This window comes from Scyliorhinus torazame, chromosome 1 (assembly GCF_047496885.1).
Source record: "Scyliorhinus torazame isolate Kashiwa2021f chromosome 1, sScyTor2.1, whole genome shotgun sequence".
Lineage (NCBI taxonomy): Eukaryota > Metazoa > Chordata > Chondrichthyes > Carcharhiniformes > Scyliorhinidae > Scyliorhinus > Scyliorhinus torazame.
The window spans coordinates 211281686-211302544 of record NC_092707.1 but is presented as its reverse complement, the minus strand read 5'-3'; the positions used below and the strand labels follow the sequence as shown (position 1 = coordinate 211302544).

Genomic DNA, 20859 nt, shown 5'->3' with positions numbered 1-20859 from the left:
CCAGAAGTCAGCAAACTCTGGCCGACCTCGGCTTCCCCCCGTGACCTCGGCTCGCACCGTGCGACGCCCCCTCCTTCCTGCTTCCCTATTCCCGCCATGATTATCATAGCACGGGAACAAAGCCCGCGCTTCCCTTTTTGGCCCCGCCCCCCATGGCCAACGCCCCATCTCCTCCACCTCCCTTCCTCCCTCCACCACCACCTGTGGAAGAGAGAAAAGTTACCGCATCGCAGGATTAATAACATAAAACTCATCTTTCCCCCCCTTTTCCCCCCCTCTTCGCCCCCCATACTCGCCCCACCACTTTGTTTCAAACGTTCTTTTTTAATAACCCGCTTATTCCAGTTTTTCTTCCACAATAAAAGTCCACGCCTCATCTGCCGTCTCAAAGTAGTGGTGCCTCCCTTGATATGTGACCCACAGTCTTGCCGGTTGCAGCATTCCAAATTTTATCTTCTTTTTGTGAAGCACCGCCTTGGCCCGATTAAAGCTCGCCCTCCTTCTCGCCACCTCTGCACTCCAGTCTTGATATACGCGGATCACCGCGTTCTCCCACCTACTGCTCCGAGTTTTCTTTGCCCATCTAAGGACCATCTCTTTGTCCTTAAAACGGAGGAATCTCACCACTATGGCTCTAGGAATTTCTCCTGCTCTCTGTCCTCGCTCCATCACTCGATATGCTCCCTCCACCTCCAGCGGACCCGCCGGGGCCTCCGCTCCCATTAACGAGTGCAGCATCGTGCTCACATATGCCCCGACGTCCGCTCCCTCCGCACCTTCAGGAAGACCAAGAATCCTTAAATTATTCCTCCTCGCGTTGTTCTCCAGTACCTCCAGTCTTTCCACACATCGTTTATGGTGTGCCTCGTGCATCTCCGTCTTCACCACCAGGCCCTGTATATCGTCCTCGTTCTCGGCAGCCTTTGCCTTCACGACCCGAAGCTCCCGCTCCTGGGTCTTTTGCTCATCCTTTAGCCCTTCGATCGCCTGTAATATCGGGGCCAACAGCTCCTTCTTCATTTCCTTTTTAAGTTCTTCCACGCAACATTTCAAAAACTCTTGTTGTTCAGGGCCCCATGTTAAACTGCCACCTTCCGTCGCCATCTTGGTTCTTGCTTGCCTTCCTTGCCGCTGCTCCAAAGGATCCACTGCAATCTGGCCACTTCCCTCTCCTATTTCCATCCGTGTCCAGGGGGGATTCCCTTCTGGTTTACCGCACAGTGCTTCTAGCCGTTAAAATTGCCGTTGGGGCTCTTATTAAGAGCCCAAAAGTCCGTTCCACCGGGAGCTGCCGAAACGTGCGACTTAGCTGGTCATCGCCACACCCGAAAGTCGGGACACGTTTTTTTAACCTTAAATTAAATAGTTTGTTTTCTCACTGAATAGAAATAGAGGTGAATGCGTTCTGGGTTGGTGTAGAGACAATTCCCTTGGCTCCCAGTCTGATAGATTTGAAGGAATGACTGAGGCTGACTGCTGTCTGGGCTCAGCGAGCTGCTGTCAGTCAGACTGGGGCTGGAGTGCCCCGTGTCTCCGTGTCCTGGGCAGTACTTTATTCTTACTTTATATTACACTCAAAACGCTGCAACACATTACGGTTTCACTTCACACTCTGGTTGTGGACAGCACCAGCAAGGCAAGTTTGTGTTGGGGGACAACAGGCCAACCATAGCCAGACATTCTGACTGTTGGAAGGGTTCTCCTGTGTGTTTGTGTGTGGGGGTATTGAGTCTGCCTAGGATGGCAAGCTCGATTATTGCCTGGGTTCATGGACTGGCCAATATCTGCCGAGGGTCCAGGGTTACCAAACCCCCCCCCCCAACCTCCCCAGAAGTACAGATTGGCTTCCTGGATACTGCTGTGAGAGATGTTGCACTCTTTGGTTGGCTCTGAATATGGCGGTCAATATGGTCGCCTTCCTTAATCCTAATTATAGAACATTACAGCGCAGTACAGGCCCTTCGGCCCTTGATGTTGCACCGGCCTGTGAAACCAATCTAAAGCCCATCTAGACTATTCCATTATCATTCATATGTTTATCCAATGACCATTTAAATGCCCTTAACGTTGGCGAGTCCACTACTGTTGCAAAGAACAAAGAAAATTACAGCGCAGGACCAGGCTCTTCGGCCCTCCCAGCCTGCGCCGACCCAGATCCTTTATCTAAACCTGTTACCTATTTTCCAAGGATCTACTTCCACCTGTTCCCCGCCCGTTCATATATCTGTCTAGATGCATCTTAAATGATGCTATTGTGCCCGCCTCTACCACCTCTGCTGGCAAAGCGTTCCAGGCACCCACCACCCTCTGGTAAAAAACTTTCCACGCACATCTCCCTTAAACTTTCCCCCTCTCACCTTGAAATCGTGACCCCTTGTAATTGACACCCCCACTCTTGGAAAAAGCTTGTTGCTATCCATCCTGTCCATACCTATCATAATTTTGTAGACCTCAATCAGGTCCCCCCTCAACCTCCGTCTTTCCAACGAAAACAATCCTAATCTACTCAACCTTTCTTCATAGCTAGCACCCTCCATACCAGGCAACATCTTGGTGAACCTCCTCTGCACCCTCTCTAAAGCATCCACATCCTTCTGGTAATATGGCGACCAGAACTGCACGCAGTATTCCAAATGTGACCTAACCAAAGTCCTATACAACTGTAACATGACTTGCCGACTCTTGTACTCAATACCCCGTCCGATGAAGGCAAGCATGCTGTATGCTCTCGAGTCGCCAGGTATCTTTCGATACCGCCACAAGTTTCAAACCCGAATACTGATGAAAGAGCCGGTACACCAGTTAGTTAGTTCAAAGTCAATACTATTTATTTACATACACAGCAATACTACAGACTAAACTATCACTACTGCTAAAGCCGATACTTAGCTTCGGGCGCCCACTCAGTCAGAGGAACAATGGCCGTTGTTCGGATCTGAGGCTGCTGGGGTCGAAGTGGTGAAGGGGAACAGCTAATGTTGTCTGTCTGGTAGCGAGCGTTGACCTTGGGCTTACTTGCTTCTGGTGCAGCTGGTGGACTGGTCTCTCCGCTTTGAGAGCCGAGTCCAAGAGAGCGATTCTCTCTGGGGGCCTTCTTATACCCGAAGGGGCTTCGCGCGCTTTTGGGGGGGCCTTGAACTTGGCCCCAATCAATTGGGCCGTATCTTGATCACTTGTATTGATCCTGACCAATAAAGGGGTGGGTACCCTGATGGCTGGGCGTGTCCTAGGTGGCCGTTGGCCTGGCTTTGTTTGTGCTTTCATTTGGGGAACTGGCGCCGCAAGGTCTGGGGCCAGATCGGTTACTTGAGTATCTTCCTTTGTTCCCGGAGATGGGCCATCCATATGCTAATGGGCCTACAGTTTCAGTCTTGTCTGGGAGCTGCGGCTCCAATATGCAGACAGGCTCTGTGCCTGCTTGCTTTCTTAACATTGTCCATTTTTCCCTGCAATCTTTGCAAATGTCCATGTTGTATTCTGGAAGTGGCCATCCCAAATGGCGACAGAGACACTCCGAGAGAGAGAAATATCACAGAGGCTTTGAAGAGAGTGCGTTTCTGTTGAATATCTTTGCTTATAGTTAGTTGCGCTTTAACAATATAGGCTGTTGTTGGCGATGAGAAAAAGACTAACTTGGTGAAGCAGTTGGAGGAAGGAGGTCATGATGTGATCACATCCAGCTGGAGTTGATAATCAGGTGACAGCGAAATCTGATGATTTGATTCATAATCTCCATCGGAATGGAAGGTGCAGAATAAAGATGTCGGATAGATGACTGCAACTGATTGCTGAACATTGGATCCGAGTTTTACTGACTGGGCCCGTCTCACTCTTTATGGTGGAGAAGGCATCCCAGGATCAGCAAGGTAAATAGTGGAGAGATGATCAATGTTTGATGGCCTTTATAGGGGGTCATGAGGCTAAATAGAGGTTGAATATTGCACCTCCGAGCCTGTTGTGCATCTTCCAGGTATCCCTGGGCCTCTCCCCATGATGTGGAGATATGGCCTGGACTTTCTCTGTGTTGGGCCATTTGGGGAGTTCTTTAAGGACAGCAGGTGGAGCCAGATTCCAGCATTCCCTCCCCCAATCCCATTTCCGGCAATTTTCCCCGGCGTGGAATAGGACTGTAAGTAGCCAGCCAATGTGCAACACCCCTGCCCCTGCCGTCACCTTTATGGGGTTGGGCGGTTCAAACATCCGCACGATTTTGGTGGATTTGGGACCTTTCTGTATGTAAACATGATTCACAGCCTCGCAGAGGAGTTGTGGATAACGTGAGAACCCAGGCCTTGAGACATCAACGAGAAAAAAATTCCCATTGAAATAAATTTGCCCCCTTACCTTCTCCTAAAGCTGTCAATCAATCACATCCATTCATAATATCAATGTTAGATGCTTTTCTTTTCTTCATAACCACATAGCAGCACAGTGGTTAGCACAGTTGCTTCACAGCCCCAGGGTCCTGTTCGATTCCCAGCTTGGGTCACTGTCTGTGCGGAGTCTGCACGTTCTCCCCGTGTCTGTGTGGGTTTCCTCCGGGTGCTCCGGTTTCCTCCCACAATCCAAAGATGTGCAGATTAGGTGGATTTGCTATGCTAAATTGCACTTAGTGTCCAAAAAAGGTTAGGTAGGGTTACGGGGATGGGGTGGAGGTGTGGGCTTTGATGGGGGGAGGTGTGGGCTTAGGTGGAGTGCTCTTTCCAAGGGCCGGTGCAGACTCAATGGGCCGAATGGCCTCCTTCTGCACTGTAAATTCTATGATTCTATAATCTTGGGTTAATAGACACACAGGCAGTGGAAAATGTCTTCAAAGAAAAAGCAACTTATAATAAGGTAAAGGGATGTCATTCAAATAATACTTTTCCTCCCTCCTGAAGTTGTATGAACATTGCTGTTGTGCTTTTGACACAGTGCATTCATCTTTCTTGGAGCTCAGCCAAGCATTCATAATGAGGCCATCTATTCAGCCTGCTTTGGTTGATACAGTTGCCAGTTGGCTATGGTTGATTAATATTTTAAGAGATTGTAAACTGAGCTTTTAAAAAAAAAATATCTTTCAAAGCGTCTGCTTATTTTGTCAGTTTTAGGATTGTTTCGTTGTCAGACTTGCCAATGGATATTGGTTCTGTACATTGTGGATACTGGAAGAATGGGTATGGAAGATGCGTGGGGAGAATGGAATGGGGCTTAGGAGATGTGAGAGAGCATGGAGTGGGCATGGGAGCTTTGAGGGGAAGTGGTGAGGACATTGGAGATATGAAGTGGTCATGGGATGATGGAGAGTGGTGGATGGTTGAAGGGACTGAGGGGCATGAGCTTGAGGGGCTGCCATTTATCATTACAGCTGGGCTGAAGTCCCAGGAAACAGAGGTGGGTGAGCCTGCAAGTCTCACCATCCACTTGTCCCCCATTGTTGCCGGTCACAATAATGGGCCCGGGGCCAGGTGGGATGCAAAAATGTTCAAAATCTCAAACCAGAATCCGACCCGTCTCAAACTCGCTGCCTTCTGACTTTGATAGGAGGGTGGGGAAGGACAACCAACCCAGCTACTGAGCCGAGTTGGCCATTTAATTTCTTTAATGAAGCTGCATGCCCCTTATATTTCTCTATTTTACGTTTAACCCTCGTCACTTGTGTTCCTGTTAGACCCACCCCCCCAGTGAACCTGCCCCTCCTCCCCCAGCGAGCCTGCCCCTCCTCCCCCAGCGAACCTGCCTCCCCTCCCCCAGCAAACCTTCCACCCCTCCCCTAGTGAACCTGCCTCTCCTCCCCCGGCGAACCTTCCTCCCCTCCCCCAGCGAGTCTGCCTCTCCTCCCCCAGCGAGTCTGCCTCCCCTCCCCCAGCGAGTCTGCCTCCCTCCCCCAGCGAGTCTGCCTCCCCTCCCCCAGCGAACCTGCCTCTCCTCTCCTACTAACTTGTTTCCCCAACCATCCCAGTGACCAGCTGTGAAAATCCACTCATTCCGGACCTAGTCTTTCTGATCCCACTCTCTCCCAACCCACCCCTCCTGTCTTTTCTGATTCCTCCCTACCTCTCCCTCTCCCGGTTCCTCGGCTGCAACCTCTGATTCCTTCCTCTTCTTGAATCTTCTGAACTCTCCTCCCAACCCTTCATCGTTCGGGGCATTGAGTATAAAAATTGGTAAGTCATGTTGCAGTTGTACAGAACCTTAGGCCACATTTGGAATATTGTGTACAATTCTGGTCGCCACACTACCAGAAGGATGTGGAGGCTTTGAAGAGGTTTACCAGGATGTTGCCTGGTATGGAGGGCATTGGCTATGAGGAGAAGTTGGATGATCTCGGATTGTTCTCACTGGAACAACAGAGGTTGATAGAGGTTTACAAAATTGTGAGAGGCATGGACAGAGTGGATAGACAGACGTTTCCCAGAGTGGAAGAATCAATTACTAGGGGACATCGGTTTAAGGTGCGAGGGGCAAAGTTTAAAAAAAAAACTTTTATTCTCCTTTTTCACATTTTTTCCCAAATTTACATCCAACAATAAACAATAATCAGTAACGATGTAATGTCAATCCCCATATCAATAACGATGATCCCATCCTCCCACCAAACCCCAAACATTAGCCCGCATGTTAACATAAACAAATGACAAATAGAAATCAGGAATCACCCATAGTCGCCATTAACCCATACAGTCCGTCCCCCCCCCAACCCTCCCCCCCCCGCAATGTTTGATGTAATCCAATTCTCGAAAGTGCATAACGAATAACGCCCATGAATTGTACAATCCCTCCATCTTTCCCCTCAGTTCAAATTTGACCTTCTCAAGCGTAAAGAATTTCAGCAGGTCCCCCCACCACGCCATGGCACAAGCTGGAGAGGTTGATCTCCACCCTAACAAGATCTGCCTTCGGGCGATCAACGAGGTGAAGCTACAACATCTGTCTCTGCACCCATTTCCATCCCTGGCTGGTCCAACACCCCGAATATGGCTTCCCGAGAATCCGGTTCCAGTTTCACCTGCACCACTTTAGAGATTACCCTAAAAACCTCCTTCCAGTAATCCTCGAGCTTTGGACAGGACTAAAACATATGAACGTGGTTTGCGGGACCCCGTAACATTCACACACATCTTCGACCCCCTCAAAGAGCCAGCTCATCCTCGCCCTTGTAAGGTGTTCTCTGTACACCACCTTCAGCTGTATCAGCCCCAACCTCGCACACGAGGTGGAGGCGTTCACCCTCCGGAGCACCTGACACCAGAACCCCTCCTCCATACTCTCGGCCAACTCTTTCTCCCACTTTGCCTTGATCCCTTCCAGTGGCACTTTCTCCCGTCCCCCCGTCGTCAGCACCTCCTCCAGCAATGTGGAAGCCGGCTGTACTGGGAAGCTCTGTATCTCCTTTCTGGCAAAGTCTCGAACCCAAGCCGGGAATGGAACTTGGGACCCTGGAGCTGTGAAGCAACTGTGCCAACCACTGTGCTACCATGCTGCCCCGTTCCTGTTCCTGTGCTGTATTGTTCTTTGTTTTTTGAGACCGACCACCGTTCCCTCCGCCCTGGTTGCCGCCGAATGTTAAAGGCCGACCCACCTGATGGCCAACCAGCCTCCCATAGAAAGAAAATAGGAGCATGAGTAGATCATTCAGACCTGCCAGCCAGCTCCGGCATTCAGTATGATCCTGGCTGATTTTCTATCTCAACGCCATACACCCACACTCTCCCCATACCCCATGACAAATCTAGAAATCTACATATTTCCTTCTTAAATATATTCTGTGATTTGGCCGTCATAGCCTTCTGTATTGGAGATTTCCAAAGGTTCACCACCTTCTGTGAAGAGGTTTCTCCTCATCTCAGTGCTAAATAGCCTCCCCCATATCCTGAGACTGTGACCGCTTGTTCTAGACCCCTCACTAGCCACAGAAAACAACATTCTTGCATCCAGTCTGCCCAGTCCTGCCAGAATTGTATACGTTTCAATGAGATCACCTCTCATTCTTTTAAATCCCAGTGAATACAGGCCCAGTCGACCCAATCTTTCCTCATATGACAATCTCAGGAATCAGTCTGGTGAACTATTTCAATCTGGCTGTGGGTGGGAAACAGACACGAAATTTGTTTATCAGATTGTGTTCTTAAATTCAGCAGGGCATTCTACCCATCTCCCACTCTACGAATATTGGGGGCTATTGCACAGAATGCTACTAATTTCATGGTACTCACTCTGATCAAAGGCTCAACACAAATTTAAGATAACTCCACTCACAGGGACGGAATGAGAAATTAGATATTTGCAGCTTTGAAAGCGGCTTTCTATACTGGGCTGGATTTTAATGGCTGTTTTTCCTGTCCCTGATTGTGATTATCTCCCTCTTTGTCCGATCTGTCCACTCACCGCAATCTCCCCCAGCCCCTGCCACATTCTGTTCTCCGTCGGGTTCTCCTCTGAAAGTCGTTGCCACTTCCATTGCTCAGTAACTCTTTGAGGCTGTCCTTAATAAAGTCGGCCATCACCTCTGCCGTTCTTGCCGGCGCGCTACTCCTCAAGTCCGGTGGTGGCGGCGGCACTAAGGATCTGGGGTCAGTGGAGAAGGCACGGAGGTGGAAGGAGCCTCAGTGTGGACCCCGATACACAACAATCACAGATTTGTCCCGGGCAAGATAGACAGAGGGTTTCAAAGCTGGCATAGGGCAGGTATTAAAAGGATGGGGGACCTGTTCATAGACGGGACTTTTCCCAGCTTGAAGGCGCTGGAGGAGAAATTTAATCTGCCCCCTGGAAATGCCTTCAGATACCTTCAGGCACGCGCCTTTCTAAAAACGCAGGTGGTGACATTTCCGTTTCTAGCCCCACGTAGGGTACAGGATAGGGTGGTCACCGGCACCTGGGTAGGGGAGGGGAAGGTGTCGAACATCTACCAAGAACTACAGAAGGTGGAGGATGCCCCAGTGGTGGAACTTAAGGGCAAGTGGGAGGAGGAGCTAGGCGGGGAGCTGGGTGCGGGCCTGTGGGCGGATGCCCTCAGCAGGGTTAATTCCTCCTCAACATGTGCCAGGCTTAGCTGAATTCAGTTTAAGGTGGTCCATCGGGCAGATATGACGGCAGCGAGAATGAGCAAATTCTTTGGTGTTGAGGATAGATGTGCGAGATGTGCGGGAAGCCCAGCGAACCATGTCCATATGTTCTGGGCATGTCCGGCTCTCAAAGGATTCTGGCAGGGATTCGCTAAGGCAATGTCCATGATCCTGGACACACGGGTGGTGCCGAGTCCAGAGAAAGTGATCTTTGGTGTGTCGGACGATCCGGGTGTTCAGGAAGCGAAAGAGGCCGAGGTTTTGGCCTTTGCCTCCCTGGTAGCCCGGAGACGGATCCTTTTAATGTGGAGAGACTCGAAACCGCCGAGTGTGGAGACCTGGATTGGTGATATGGCTGAGTTTCTCAGTCTTGAGAAAGTAAAGTTTGCCTTGAGAGGGTCCATGAAGGGGTTCTCCAGGCGGTCCTCGACTTTCTAGCAGAGCATTAAAATGTCAGCAGCAATCCGGGGGGCGGGGGGGAATGTTCATTCACTGCATATTATTGTTTTTTTCTCTATATAATGTTAACATTCACCTTGTTTTGTTAAATGTTGTTAATGGTTATGTAAAAAATGTTATTCCGATAAAAATCTGAATAAAAATAATTTTAAATAATAATAAAAATAAGGTCGGCCATCAAGAAAACAGGCAGAGGGACAATGAGTTTCCCAGCACAATTCGAAGATAAACTCTCTTCCCATCCTGAAATAAAATTGCTTCATTCTCCCTGAGCGACCACTTCCTCATGCAGTGGCTCTGGGGGGCGTTTGATAAAGTTGTTCAAAATCCTGAGGGGCTTTGATGGAGTAAATAAGGAAATATTGTTTCCGCTGGCAGGAGGCTCCTTAACCAGAGGGCACAGATTGAAGATAAACAGCTGAAAAAACACAGAGGGAAGGAGAAAACATGTTTGATGCTGAAAGTTATTGTGATCTGGAAGGTGCTGCCTGACAGTAAGGTAGAAGCAGATTCAATAAGAACAGTCAAGAAGGAATTGGTAATAGGGATTGTGGTATTATAGGTATTACGGTACCTGATAGGCTAAAGCACCATTGGTGGAAACTGTATGCTTTCTATTGGCTAGAGTGTATAATAGCTTCGCCCTGCTAGGCGGAGTATAAGAACCCGTGCCGCCCCGGCAGCCCTCATTCTGCACCTGAGCTGCTGGGGAAACATCTAGACTTATTAAAGCCTTCAGTTGGACTACAACCTCGCTTTACTGGTCATCGATCGTGCATCAATTTAATAAGCTAGATTTTTAAGAAGAAAGGATGGAGCTCCGAATCAAGCCGGAGTGTCTGCAACTTAGCCCCCACGCGGCGAACTCAGCGGCAATCTTCAAGCACTGGCTGGCGTGCTTTAAAGAGTATCGCGGGACGGCCGAAAACACACCCACGGGAGAACAGAAACTGCAAGTCCTGCACTCAAGAGTGAGCCCGGAGATTTACACCCTCATCGAGGAAGCGGAAGACTTCGATGCAGCCATAGAGCTGCTAAAAGGACACTATATTCGCCCGGTAAACCAGGTCTACGCCCGGCACCTGCTTGCAACAAGGCGACAAACCCCTGGTGAATCGCTGGAGGAATTCTACCGTGCACTCCTGGTGTTGGGGAGAAGCTGCGGCTGCCCGCAAGTTTCGGCGAGCGAACACACGGAACTCTTAGTCCTGGACGCTTTCGTGGCAGGTATGCTTTCGTCACAAATCCGACAGCGCCAGTTAGAGAAGGACACCCTAGGTCTCACGGAGGCACAGGCCCTGGCAGGCTCCCTGGACGTGGTCTCCAGGAACGCCCGCGCCTACGTTCCCGACCGCGCGGCAGCCCCCTGGGCAGCATGGAACCTCACCGCGGCCGACCCCGAGATTTCCCCCGTTCCACCACAGGCCTGCGCTGCAAGGCGGCCTGGCAACCCCGAGGGGCCCCGCTGCTACTTTTGAGGGCAGGCCAAGCACCCCTGCCAGAGCTGCCCGGCCCGCGCATCCACGTGCAAGGGATGCGGCAAAAAGGGCCATTTTGTGGGGGTACGTCAGGCCCGGGCGGTGGCCGCGGTCTCCAGCGGTGAATGCGGACCGCAACCACAAACTTCTCCACGGGCCCCGTGCCGCCAGCGGTCGCCGCCACCTCCATATCCCAGTGCCACGTGCAGACCCCGGGCGCCGCCATCTTGTTCCATGAATGCCACGTTGGAGGGATGGGCACCGCCATTTTGTGCATCCCCGACCATGTGCGATCAATGGGAGACGCCATCTTGGATGAACCCCCAGGACCCCAGCTCGGCCGACCACACACTGCCCGAACAGAACTCTCAACTACTGCGACTGGCCTCGGTGACTCTGGATCAGTCTCAACCTCGAACGCTCTCACCCGCTACGATGACCGTCTTCATCAACGGGCACGAGATGTCCTGCCTAATCGACTCTGGGAGCACGGAGAGCTTCATACACCCCGACACGGTAAGGCGCTGTTCCCTCCTCATCCACCCTGTGAATCAAAAAATCTCACTGGCTTCCGGTTCCCAGTCAGCGGAGATAAAGGTGTTTTGTGCAGCAAATCTCACAGTCCAGGGAAGGGAGTTCAACAATTTCCGTCTCTACGTCCTTCCCCACCTCTGCGCGGCTACACTCCTGGGTTTAGACTTCCAGTGTAACCTTCAAAGACTGACCTTCCAATTCGGCAGTCCTATACCCCCCTTACTGTTTGCGGCCTCGCGACCCTTAAGGTTGACCCGCCTTCCCTGTTTGCGAACCTCACCCCGGATTGCAAACCCGTCGCCCCCAGGAGCAGACGCTACAGTGCCCAGGACCGGATCTTTATTAGGTCAGAGGTCCAAAGGCTACTGAGGGAAGGGGTCATTGAAGCCAGTAACAGCCCCTGGAGAGCTCAAGTAGTGGTGGTAAAGACCGGGGAGAAGCATAGGATGGTCATCGACTACAGTCAGACCATGAACAGGTTTACGCAGCTGGACGCGTACCCTCTCCTCCGCATATTCGACCTGGTAAACAGGATCGCGCATTATAAGGTCTTCTCCACGGTGGATCTCAAGTCCGCCTACCACCAGCTCCCCATCCGCACTAGTGACCGCAAATACACTGCCTTTGAGGCGGACGGGCGGCTCTATCACTTCTTAAGGGTTCCCTTTGGTGTCACCAACGGGGTCTCGGTCTTCCAGCGCGAGATGGACCAAATGGTTGACCGGTACGGTTTACGGGCAACATTCCCGTATCTCGATAATGTCACCATCTGCGGCCACGACCAGCAGGACCACGACACCAACCTCCGAAAATTTCTCCAGACCTCTAAAATCCTTAACCTGACATACAATAAGGATAAATGCGTGTTAGCACCGACCGTCTAGCCATTCTCGGCTACGTAGTGCGAAATGGAGTTATAGGCCCCGACCCTGAACGCATGCGCCCCCTTATGGAGTTCCCCCTCCCTCACTGCTCCAAGGCCCTGAAGCGCTGCCTAGGGTTTTTTAGCTACTACGCCCAGTGGGTCCCCAACTATGCGGACAAGGCCCGTCCCCTGATCCAATCCACAGTTTTTCCCCTGTCGATAGAGGCCCGCCAGGCCTTCAGCCGCATTAAAGCAGACATTGCAAAGGCCGCGATGCACGCCATCGACGAGTCCCTCCCCTTCCAGGTCAAGAGCGACGCGTCCGACGTAGCTCTGGCGGCCACCCTCAACCAAGCGGGCAGACCCGTGGCCTTCTTCTCCCGTACCCTCCATGCTTCCGAAATCCACCACTCCTCAGTCGAAAAGGAGGCCCAGGCCATAGTAGAAGCTGTGCGACATTGGAGACATTACCTGGCCGGCAGGAGATTCACTCTCCTCACTGACCAATGGTCGGTTGCTTTCATGTTCGAGAATGCACAGCGGGACAAGATAAAAAACGACAAGATTTGTGGTAGAGGATCGAACTCAACACCTACAACTACGAGATCTTGTATCGTCCCGGGAAGCTAAACAAAACTCCTGACGCCCTGTCCCGCCGCACATGTGCCACCACACAAGTGGACCGCCTCCGAGCCCTCCACAAGGACCTCTGCCACCCGGGGGTCACTCGCTTTTTACATTTCGTCAAGACCCGCAACCTGCCCTACTCCATCGAGGAGGTCAGGACTGCCACCAGGGACTGCCAAATCTGTGCGGAGTGCAAACTGCACTTCTATCAGCCAGAGAGAGCGCACCTGATGAAGGCTTCCCGTCCCTTTGAACGCCTCAGCATGGACTTCAAAGGCCCCCTCCCCTCCAGCAACCACAACACGTACTTCCTGAACGTGATTGATGAGTACTCCCGGTTCCCATTCGCCATCCCCTGCCCCGACATGACCGCCACCACCGTCATCAAGGCCCTCCATAGCATCTTTGCACTGTTCGGGTTCCCCGCTTACATACACAGTGATAGGGGGGTCCTCCTTTATGAGCGATGAACTGCGTCAATTCCTGCTCAGCAAGGGCATCGCCTCAAGCAGGACGACCAGTTACAACCCCCGGGGTAACGGACAGGGAGAGAGGGAGAACGGAACGGTCTGGAAGACCGTCCTACTCTCCCTACGGTCCAGGAACCTCCCAGTCTCCCGCTGGCAAGAAGTCCTCCCGGATGCCCTCCACTCCATCCGGTCACTACTCTGTACGACCACCAATCAGACACCTCACGAACGTCTCCTTGTCTTCCCTAGGAAGTCCTCCTCTGGGACCTCGCTCCAGACCTGGCTGGCAGCACCCGGACCCATCCTGCTCCGAAAACACGTGCGGGCGCACAGGTCGGACCCGTTGGTTTCATAGATTATCATAGAATTTACAGTGCAGAAGGAGGCCATTCGGCCCATCGAGTCTGCACCGGCTCTTGGAAAGAGCACCCTACCCAAGGTCAACACCGCCACCCTATCCCCATAACCCAGTAACCCCACCCAACACCAAGAGCAATTTTGGACACTAAGGGCAATTTATCATGGCCATCCACCTAACCTGCACATCTTTGGACTGTGGGAGGAAACTGGAGCACCCGGAGGAAACCCACGCACACACGGGGAGGATGTGCAGACTCCGCACAGACAGTGACCCAAGCCGGAATCGAACCTGGGACCCTGGAGCTGTGAAGCAATTGTGCTATCCACAAGGCTACCGTGCTGCCCCTAAATGAAAGTGGAGAATGTGGGCATCGATCCCACTACCTCTCACATGCTAAGCGAGCGCTCTACCATTTGAGCTAATTCCCCCAATCTGTCGAGAGGGTTCATCTGCTCCACGCTAACCCCCAGTACGCTTACGTGGCGTATCCCGACGGCCGACAAGATACGGTCTCCCTATGGGACCTGGCGCCCGCCGGAACTCCACGCACATTCCAGCCACCAGTCCCACCCTCCCCTCCACCGCAGCACCTTACAGGAAGATCGGTCCTTCCGCCGCCCCTGTCAAGGCCCCACCACCCACCGACGCCCCCTGCAGGCGCTCCCTTCCCAGGTCAGCCGTTTTCCCGACCAGCGCCATCTAGGGGTGACGAAGCGGCCATGGAGATCGAAGCCACGCTCCCGGAGTCACAGACGCCCGTGCCTCCACCGGAGTCACCACCGAGGCTCCGATGATCACAGAGGACGACCAGGGCCCCCGATCGACTGATTGCTTCATTTTAACTGTAATCTGTAAATATAAAACACCGAATGTACATAGCTACCAGACTTGTAAATAGTTACTAAACACTGTACGGAGGTATTACGGTACCTCCATAACTAATTATACCACGTTGCCATGTTTTGTAGTTTCAGGCCACCACCCCCGCCGGACTCTTTTTTTAACAGGGGGGGAATGTGGTATTATAGGTATTACGGTACCTGATAGGCTAAAGCACCATTGGTGGAAGCTGTATGCTTTCTATTGGTGAGAGTGCATAATAGCTCCGCCCTGATAGGTGGAGTATAAGAGCCCGTGCCGCCCCAGCAGCCCTCATTCTGTACCTGAGCTGCTGGGGAAACATCTAGCTTATTAAAGCCTTCAGTTGGACTACAACCTCGCTTTAGTGGTCATTGATCGTGCATCAGGGATATTTTACAGGGCGATGAGGAATGAATGAGAGTGGGATTAATTGGTACAGTGGTTTGATGGATTGAACAGCCAGTTTCTATGTTGTTTGATCAGAGTACCCCAGTAACCTGTCCTTTTCTTTATCCTGTACTCTTCCAGGTAATGGTTAAGCATTGCTGACAGACATTGGTGTAGAATGTGGACCATTTTGATCACAATCCTGTGGGTGTCCATCAGCGCTCAGCCATCAGAGGGAGGGACGCTGACTACACAAAGAGGTAAGGTCTCCTTTGCTGGCATGAGTTTGAACACCTTACTGCTGTCCAGGCCCCCACCCTGGGGTCAATGAGGAGCAAGGGTGAGTGTAAGGGTCAGAGGTCAGAGTTCAGAGAGCAGGGGTGAGTGTCAGGACCAGGGGTCAGAGTTCAGGGCAAACCCCAGACAACACGCAGCCATGTCACCAAGGAGACTCGGACTGCAATTCGGAGATGCTGACCTGGCCAGACTGTTGGACGTGGCGAGTCCAGATGGAACACCCCTTTCCCCCAAGGGGGTCGGGAGGCAGTGGCAGCGGTCGTTAACGTGGGGAGTGTCACCAGGAGGACCGCCACACAGTGCTGCAAGAAGCTAAATGACCTCCATGTGGCACATGCTGCCCAACATCTTTTCGATCGACCAGCGACACCTATACAACTGGCAGTCCAAGGCGGCCTTCTTCGGCGTCTGGCCGCCTGGACTGCTAATGCCACCGCGAGGGCAGCTGCTGCGGTGTCCACAATACCGTCCATACTATGATATCTGTAAGGAATTGAGAGGGTGTGAGTCTGACAGCCAGTTAAGGCTTTGACCCCGGTATCCTCTGATTTGCCCCAAGCCTCCCACTCTTACATTCCCTGCCATCTCTCAGGGTTTCATCCAACGACCCGCTTGTGCTGGGGGTCCTGCCCTGCACATGCACCCCCGGCTATAGCAGGGGTCCTTGGGTACCGAGCCCTGGACCCCAGACCCCCGCCCGGAATGGAACTGGGACCGGCCTGGGCCAGGGCTACTCTAGCATCCCCCCCCCCCAAATAGACACACCCACCCTCTGGTTGTGGAGGTGTCCCCAGTGCTGCGGCCCAGCTCTAGGGTGAGCGGTTTTGCATCCTCCAATGTTCAGGCAATGTGTCTGGGCCATGAAGTCTGATTGGGGTGCCAAACAATAACATCTGCCTGCAACATGGCATGTCTACTCAGGGGTATCCACTTGGGAATACTTTGCTAATTAACGGTCAACAGTACCTTTAGACAAAAGGATAACACAAACAACTTAAATGCCACATATCACATTAACCATAAACCGACTAGGAAAAGGCACCAGGCCATACACACAGACACCTGTTCAGAACATGGAGTAATAATGAGAGAGCACCCCGTTCCGACTCCCGCTGCAGCCGTAAGGGACTGCAGCAGACAAACACATGGCCTCCAAATATTAAATAACAAACAGGCAAAGTACAATGAAGTTTCCAACATCCGAAACAACCCACCGCTCTCTTCTCCTTCTGCGGCTCCCAGCAGCAGAGTCTCATCAATGGGATGTCCATTGGGGGTAGCGCAACAATACACCAGAAGGTCACACTGACGCAGAGCATGACGGAAGAGCTGCATCTCATTCTCTCCCTTTCCTCACTTCAGGCAACAGAAGCTAAAGAGGCAGAAGCAGGCATACAGGCCAGGATTCTCCGACCCCCGCCGGGTTGGAGAATCCCTGGGGGGAGGCGAGAAATCCGCCCCGACGCCGGCTGCCCTATTCTCTGGCGCCTTTTTCAGGCGGTGGCAGGATTGCCTCCATGCCGGTCGGGGGCCGTTGACAGTGGCCCCCCTGGCGATTCTCTGGGCCCCGATGGGCCGAATGGCTGTCCAATTTTGGCCAGTCCCGCCGGTGTGAATTACTCACCCACGCACAGCGGGACCTGGCAGGTAAGTATGCATGGGTGGTCTTCGGGGGGGGGCACGAGGGAATCCGACCCCACGGGGGCCCCCATGGTGGCCTGGCCCGCGATTGGGGCCCACCAATCTGCGGGCGGGCTTCGCCCATGGGGGGACGTTTTTCCTCCACAGCGGGCCCCTGTAGGGCTCCGCCATATTGCCTGGGGGCCGGCGCGGAGACGAGAACCCCCGCGCATGCGCGAACCCGCGCCGGCCCTTTGGCACCGGCTGGAGCGGCGCCAACCCCTCCGGCGGAAAGTTCGGAGAATTCCTTTCGGGGGCTGTTGGCGCCGGGGTGGTTGCCCGCCGGCGTGGGGACTTGGTCCCCAGAAGGGAGAATCCCGGCCACAGTCTCGGGTAGTTGCAGTAGTACTCAAGTCACTCCTCCCCTCTCTCTCCCTGGCAGCTCCAGCAGCAGACTCTCAAGGCAGGAACAATCATGATCTGAAGCCACACCAACACAAAGCATAGGAGAGCGGGTGAGAACAGCACCCCTCCCCCTCCAGTCCATCCAGTCCAGTAGTAGGCCAGCCAACTCCCTCCCTGGCCTCACTCTACGTCAAAGATGCCGAAGAGGCAGCAAGCAAGCAGAAACCAGGCTTTCAGGCAGTTTGCAGCCGAAGGCAGGAGCACTTAGAATACACCACCTACAGCCACTTGGGAGCTGTGAGATGCTCAGATTACTAACATGCCAATTCCCTATTAGCAATAGCCTTCAACTGTGCAGCCATAAGCCTCCGCAGTCAGTGGGGGGTTAAAGTGACCTGCACCGTATTACCATGGAGGGGGGTCTGTCCTGGAGGTGTTTTGTGGGATGGACAGACAGAAGCTGCAGTTGCCCCTGGTATGGGAATACACGATCCAGGGAATGGCATGTCGGGCCCACGGGCGCTGAGCTCCCCACTTCCCCCAGCCCAAGGGCGACCCCCTCCACTGGAGGTGGCCGACACCCCTGACCAGGCCTGACCCCCCCTGCTGCCCCAGTGCCCCTGGGCTGACTGCCCGTTACCAAGATGGCTACTCAGCCTCCGATTCCCACAGCAGCCATTTCGCTGGCTCCGCATTTTTAAATAGGCGTGCTAAAGGTGACCTCTCGCTGTGGAGCCAGTTAGATCATGGGAGGCCTTTAGATAGAGGGTTCTTCCTGTTAATGGGATGAAGTTTGGCCTTAATTGGTAATTATTGGTTTCTTGCCACGTCGCGTCGGGATCTGGGTCTTGCCAACGGGAGCTGGCCGGTTAGATCGGAAACCGATCGGTGCCTGGTGTGCTTCCTGATTTCGGACTCTCCCGCAATCTAATCGGCCTGCTTGGATTCGCACCCAGCGTGGTGCAGCCTTTAGATTGCACTCTTAGTTCAAGTTATCTAGAACATCGATCTGTGACCGGGAGCAGGTGTCACTTACCAATGAGAAAAATCAGGACAAGAGCTCAGTGACCAATAAATGCGATCCAAGGCCAGTAAGCAGAAGCAAGGAGAGTGATGAGTGGCAATGCACCCCCACCAACAACCCCCCCCCCCCAACCACCACCACCACCAGCCGCCGCCGCCCCCCGCCCCCAACTAGAATTGGCCCTTAATGTCCAGGGATATGCAGGTTCGGCTGGATTACAGGAATAGTGCCACGGAATGGGCCTAGGTAGGGTGTTCTTTCAGAAGGTTGGTGCTGACTCGTTAGGCCGAATGGCCTCCTTCTGCACTGTAGGGATTCTATGATTCTAACATGGTCTTGGCCAGAATTTTTTTTTTTTTTAAATACATTGAGAGTACCCAATTAATTTTTTCCAATTAAGGGGCAATTTAGCATAGTCAATCCACCGAGCCTGCACATCTTTGGGTTGTGGGGGTGAAACCCACGCAGACACGGGGAGAATGTGCAAACTCCACACGGACAGTGACCCAGAGCCGGGATCAAACCTGGGACCTCGGCGCCGTGAGGCAGCAGTGCTATCCACTGTTGGACAGAAAATTCTGATAATACTGTAATTTCAATGGACTTCAGTTCTGCAACCTGTCCATATATATATTTTTAAAAATTAAATTAAATTTAATTTTGTAAATTTAGAGTACGTAATTATTTTTTTTTTCAATTGAGGGGCAATTTTAGTGTTGCCAATCCACCTAACCTGCACATCGTTGGGGTTGTGGGGGTGAAACCCACGCAGACACGGGGGAATGTGCAAACTCCACACTGACAGTGACTGTCCAATATAAACATACAAATTAAGAGCAGGAGTAGCACACTCTGCCCCTTGGCCTTCTCCACCATTCAATAATATATTGGCTAATCTGGTTCTAATATCAAGCCCACATTCCTGCCTCCACTCAATAACCTTTCACCCCCTTGCTAATCAAGACTGTATCTAGTTCTGCCTAAAAAATATTCAAAGACTCTGTTTCCACCGCCTTTGGGGGAAGAGAGTTTCAGAGCCGATAGATGTCTTTGGCATTGGTCCAACCTACGTACAAAATGCTACATTTATCTTAGTTAAATGCAATTAGGTGATCAGGAGCCCGTGCCTATCACTGTTGTTGTACTTTGTTCTCATTCACAATCCCTAATACGTACAAATCTTCAATAGCACCAGGCCATTGACGGAGAAAATAAAATTCAATGGTCTTAACGTTATTCCTGTGAGACATCAGGGTGGCATGGTGCTGAGGACCCAGATTCGATCCCGGCCCCAAGTCACTGTCCGTGTGGAGTTTGCACATTCTCCCCGTGTCTGCGTGGGTCTCACCCCCACAACACAAAGATGTGTAGGTTAGGCGGATTGACCACGCTAAATTGCCCTTTAATTGGAAAAAAAAAGAATTGGGTACTCTAAATTTATTTTAAAGAATGTACTTCACAGCCAATCAAGTACTTTAAAATAACAAATTCCTGGGAGACATCACTGGGCACAAGCCTCCAATCCAATCAGCATCCAAAACATGCTCAGAAAAGGGAATATCGCTAATTCTGAATCCACTGGAATCACTTCAATGGGACAGACCGCTGACTCATGGGGTGGGAATGGAAGAGACCACCTAGTCATGAGATGGGAATGGGAGAGACCACTGAATCACAGGGCGGGAATGAGAGTGATCACCGAGTCATGAGATGGGAATGGGAGAGACCACCGAATCACGGGGTGGGAATGGGAGAGACCACCGAGTCATAGGGTGGGAATGGGAGAGACCACCGAGTCATAGAGTGGGAATGAGAGTGACCACCGAGTCATGGGGTGGGAATGGGAGAGACCACCGAGCCATAGGGTGGGAATGGGAGAGACCACCGAGTCATGAGATGGAAATGGGAGAGACCACCGAATCACGGGGTGGGAATGGGAGAGACCACCGAGTCATAGGGTGGGAATGGGAGAGACCACCGAGTCATAGGGTGGGAATGGGAGAGACCACCGAGTCATGAGATGGGAATGGGAGAGACCACCGAATCACGGGGTGGGAATGGGAGAGACCACCGAGTCATAGGGTGGGAATGGGAGAGACCACCGAGTCATAGAGTGGGAATGAGAGTGACCACCGAGTCATGGGGTGGGAATGGGAGAGACCACCGAGCCATAGGGTGGGAATGGGAGAGACCACCGAGTCATGGGGTGGGAATGGGAGAGACCACCGAGCCATAGGGTGGGAATGGGAGAGACCACCGAGTCATGGGGTGGGAATGAGAGTGACCACCGAGTCATGGGGTGGGAATGGAAGAGACCACCGAGTCATAGGGTGGGAATGGGAGAGACCACCGAGTCATGGGGTGGGAATGGGAGAGACCACCGAGTCATGGGGTGGGTATGGGAGAGATCACCGAGTCATGGGG

The 20859-nt window shown here is 52.4% G+C and overlaps 1 protein-coding gene across 6 annotated transcripts in view; it reads left to right on the top strand.

Moving 5' to 3' along the window:
• Positions 1-20859, top strand: part of col16a1 (collagen, type XVI, alpha 1) — a 779331-nt gene that overhangs the window by 83110 nt on the left and 675362 nt on the right. For all 6 annotated transcript variants that reach the window (XM_072502210.1, XM_072502224.1, XM_072502220.1 and 3 more), the window contains exon 2: positions 15231-15349. In XM_072502210.1, coding sequence (XP_072358311.1) covers positions 15268-15349 — 82 coding nt within the window. In that variant the 5' untranslated portion in view covers positions 15231-15267. The remainder of the gene's footprint in view (positions 1-15230; positions 15350-20859) is intronic.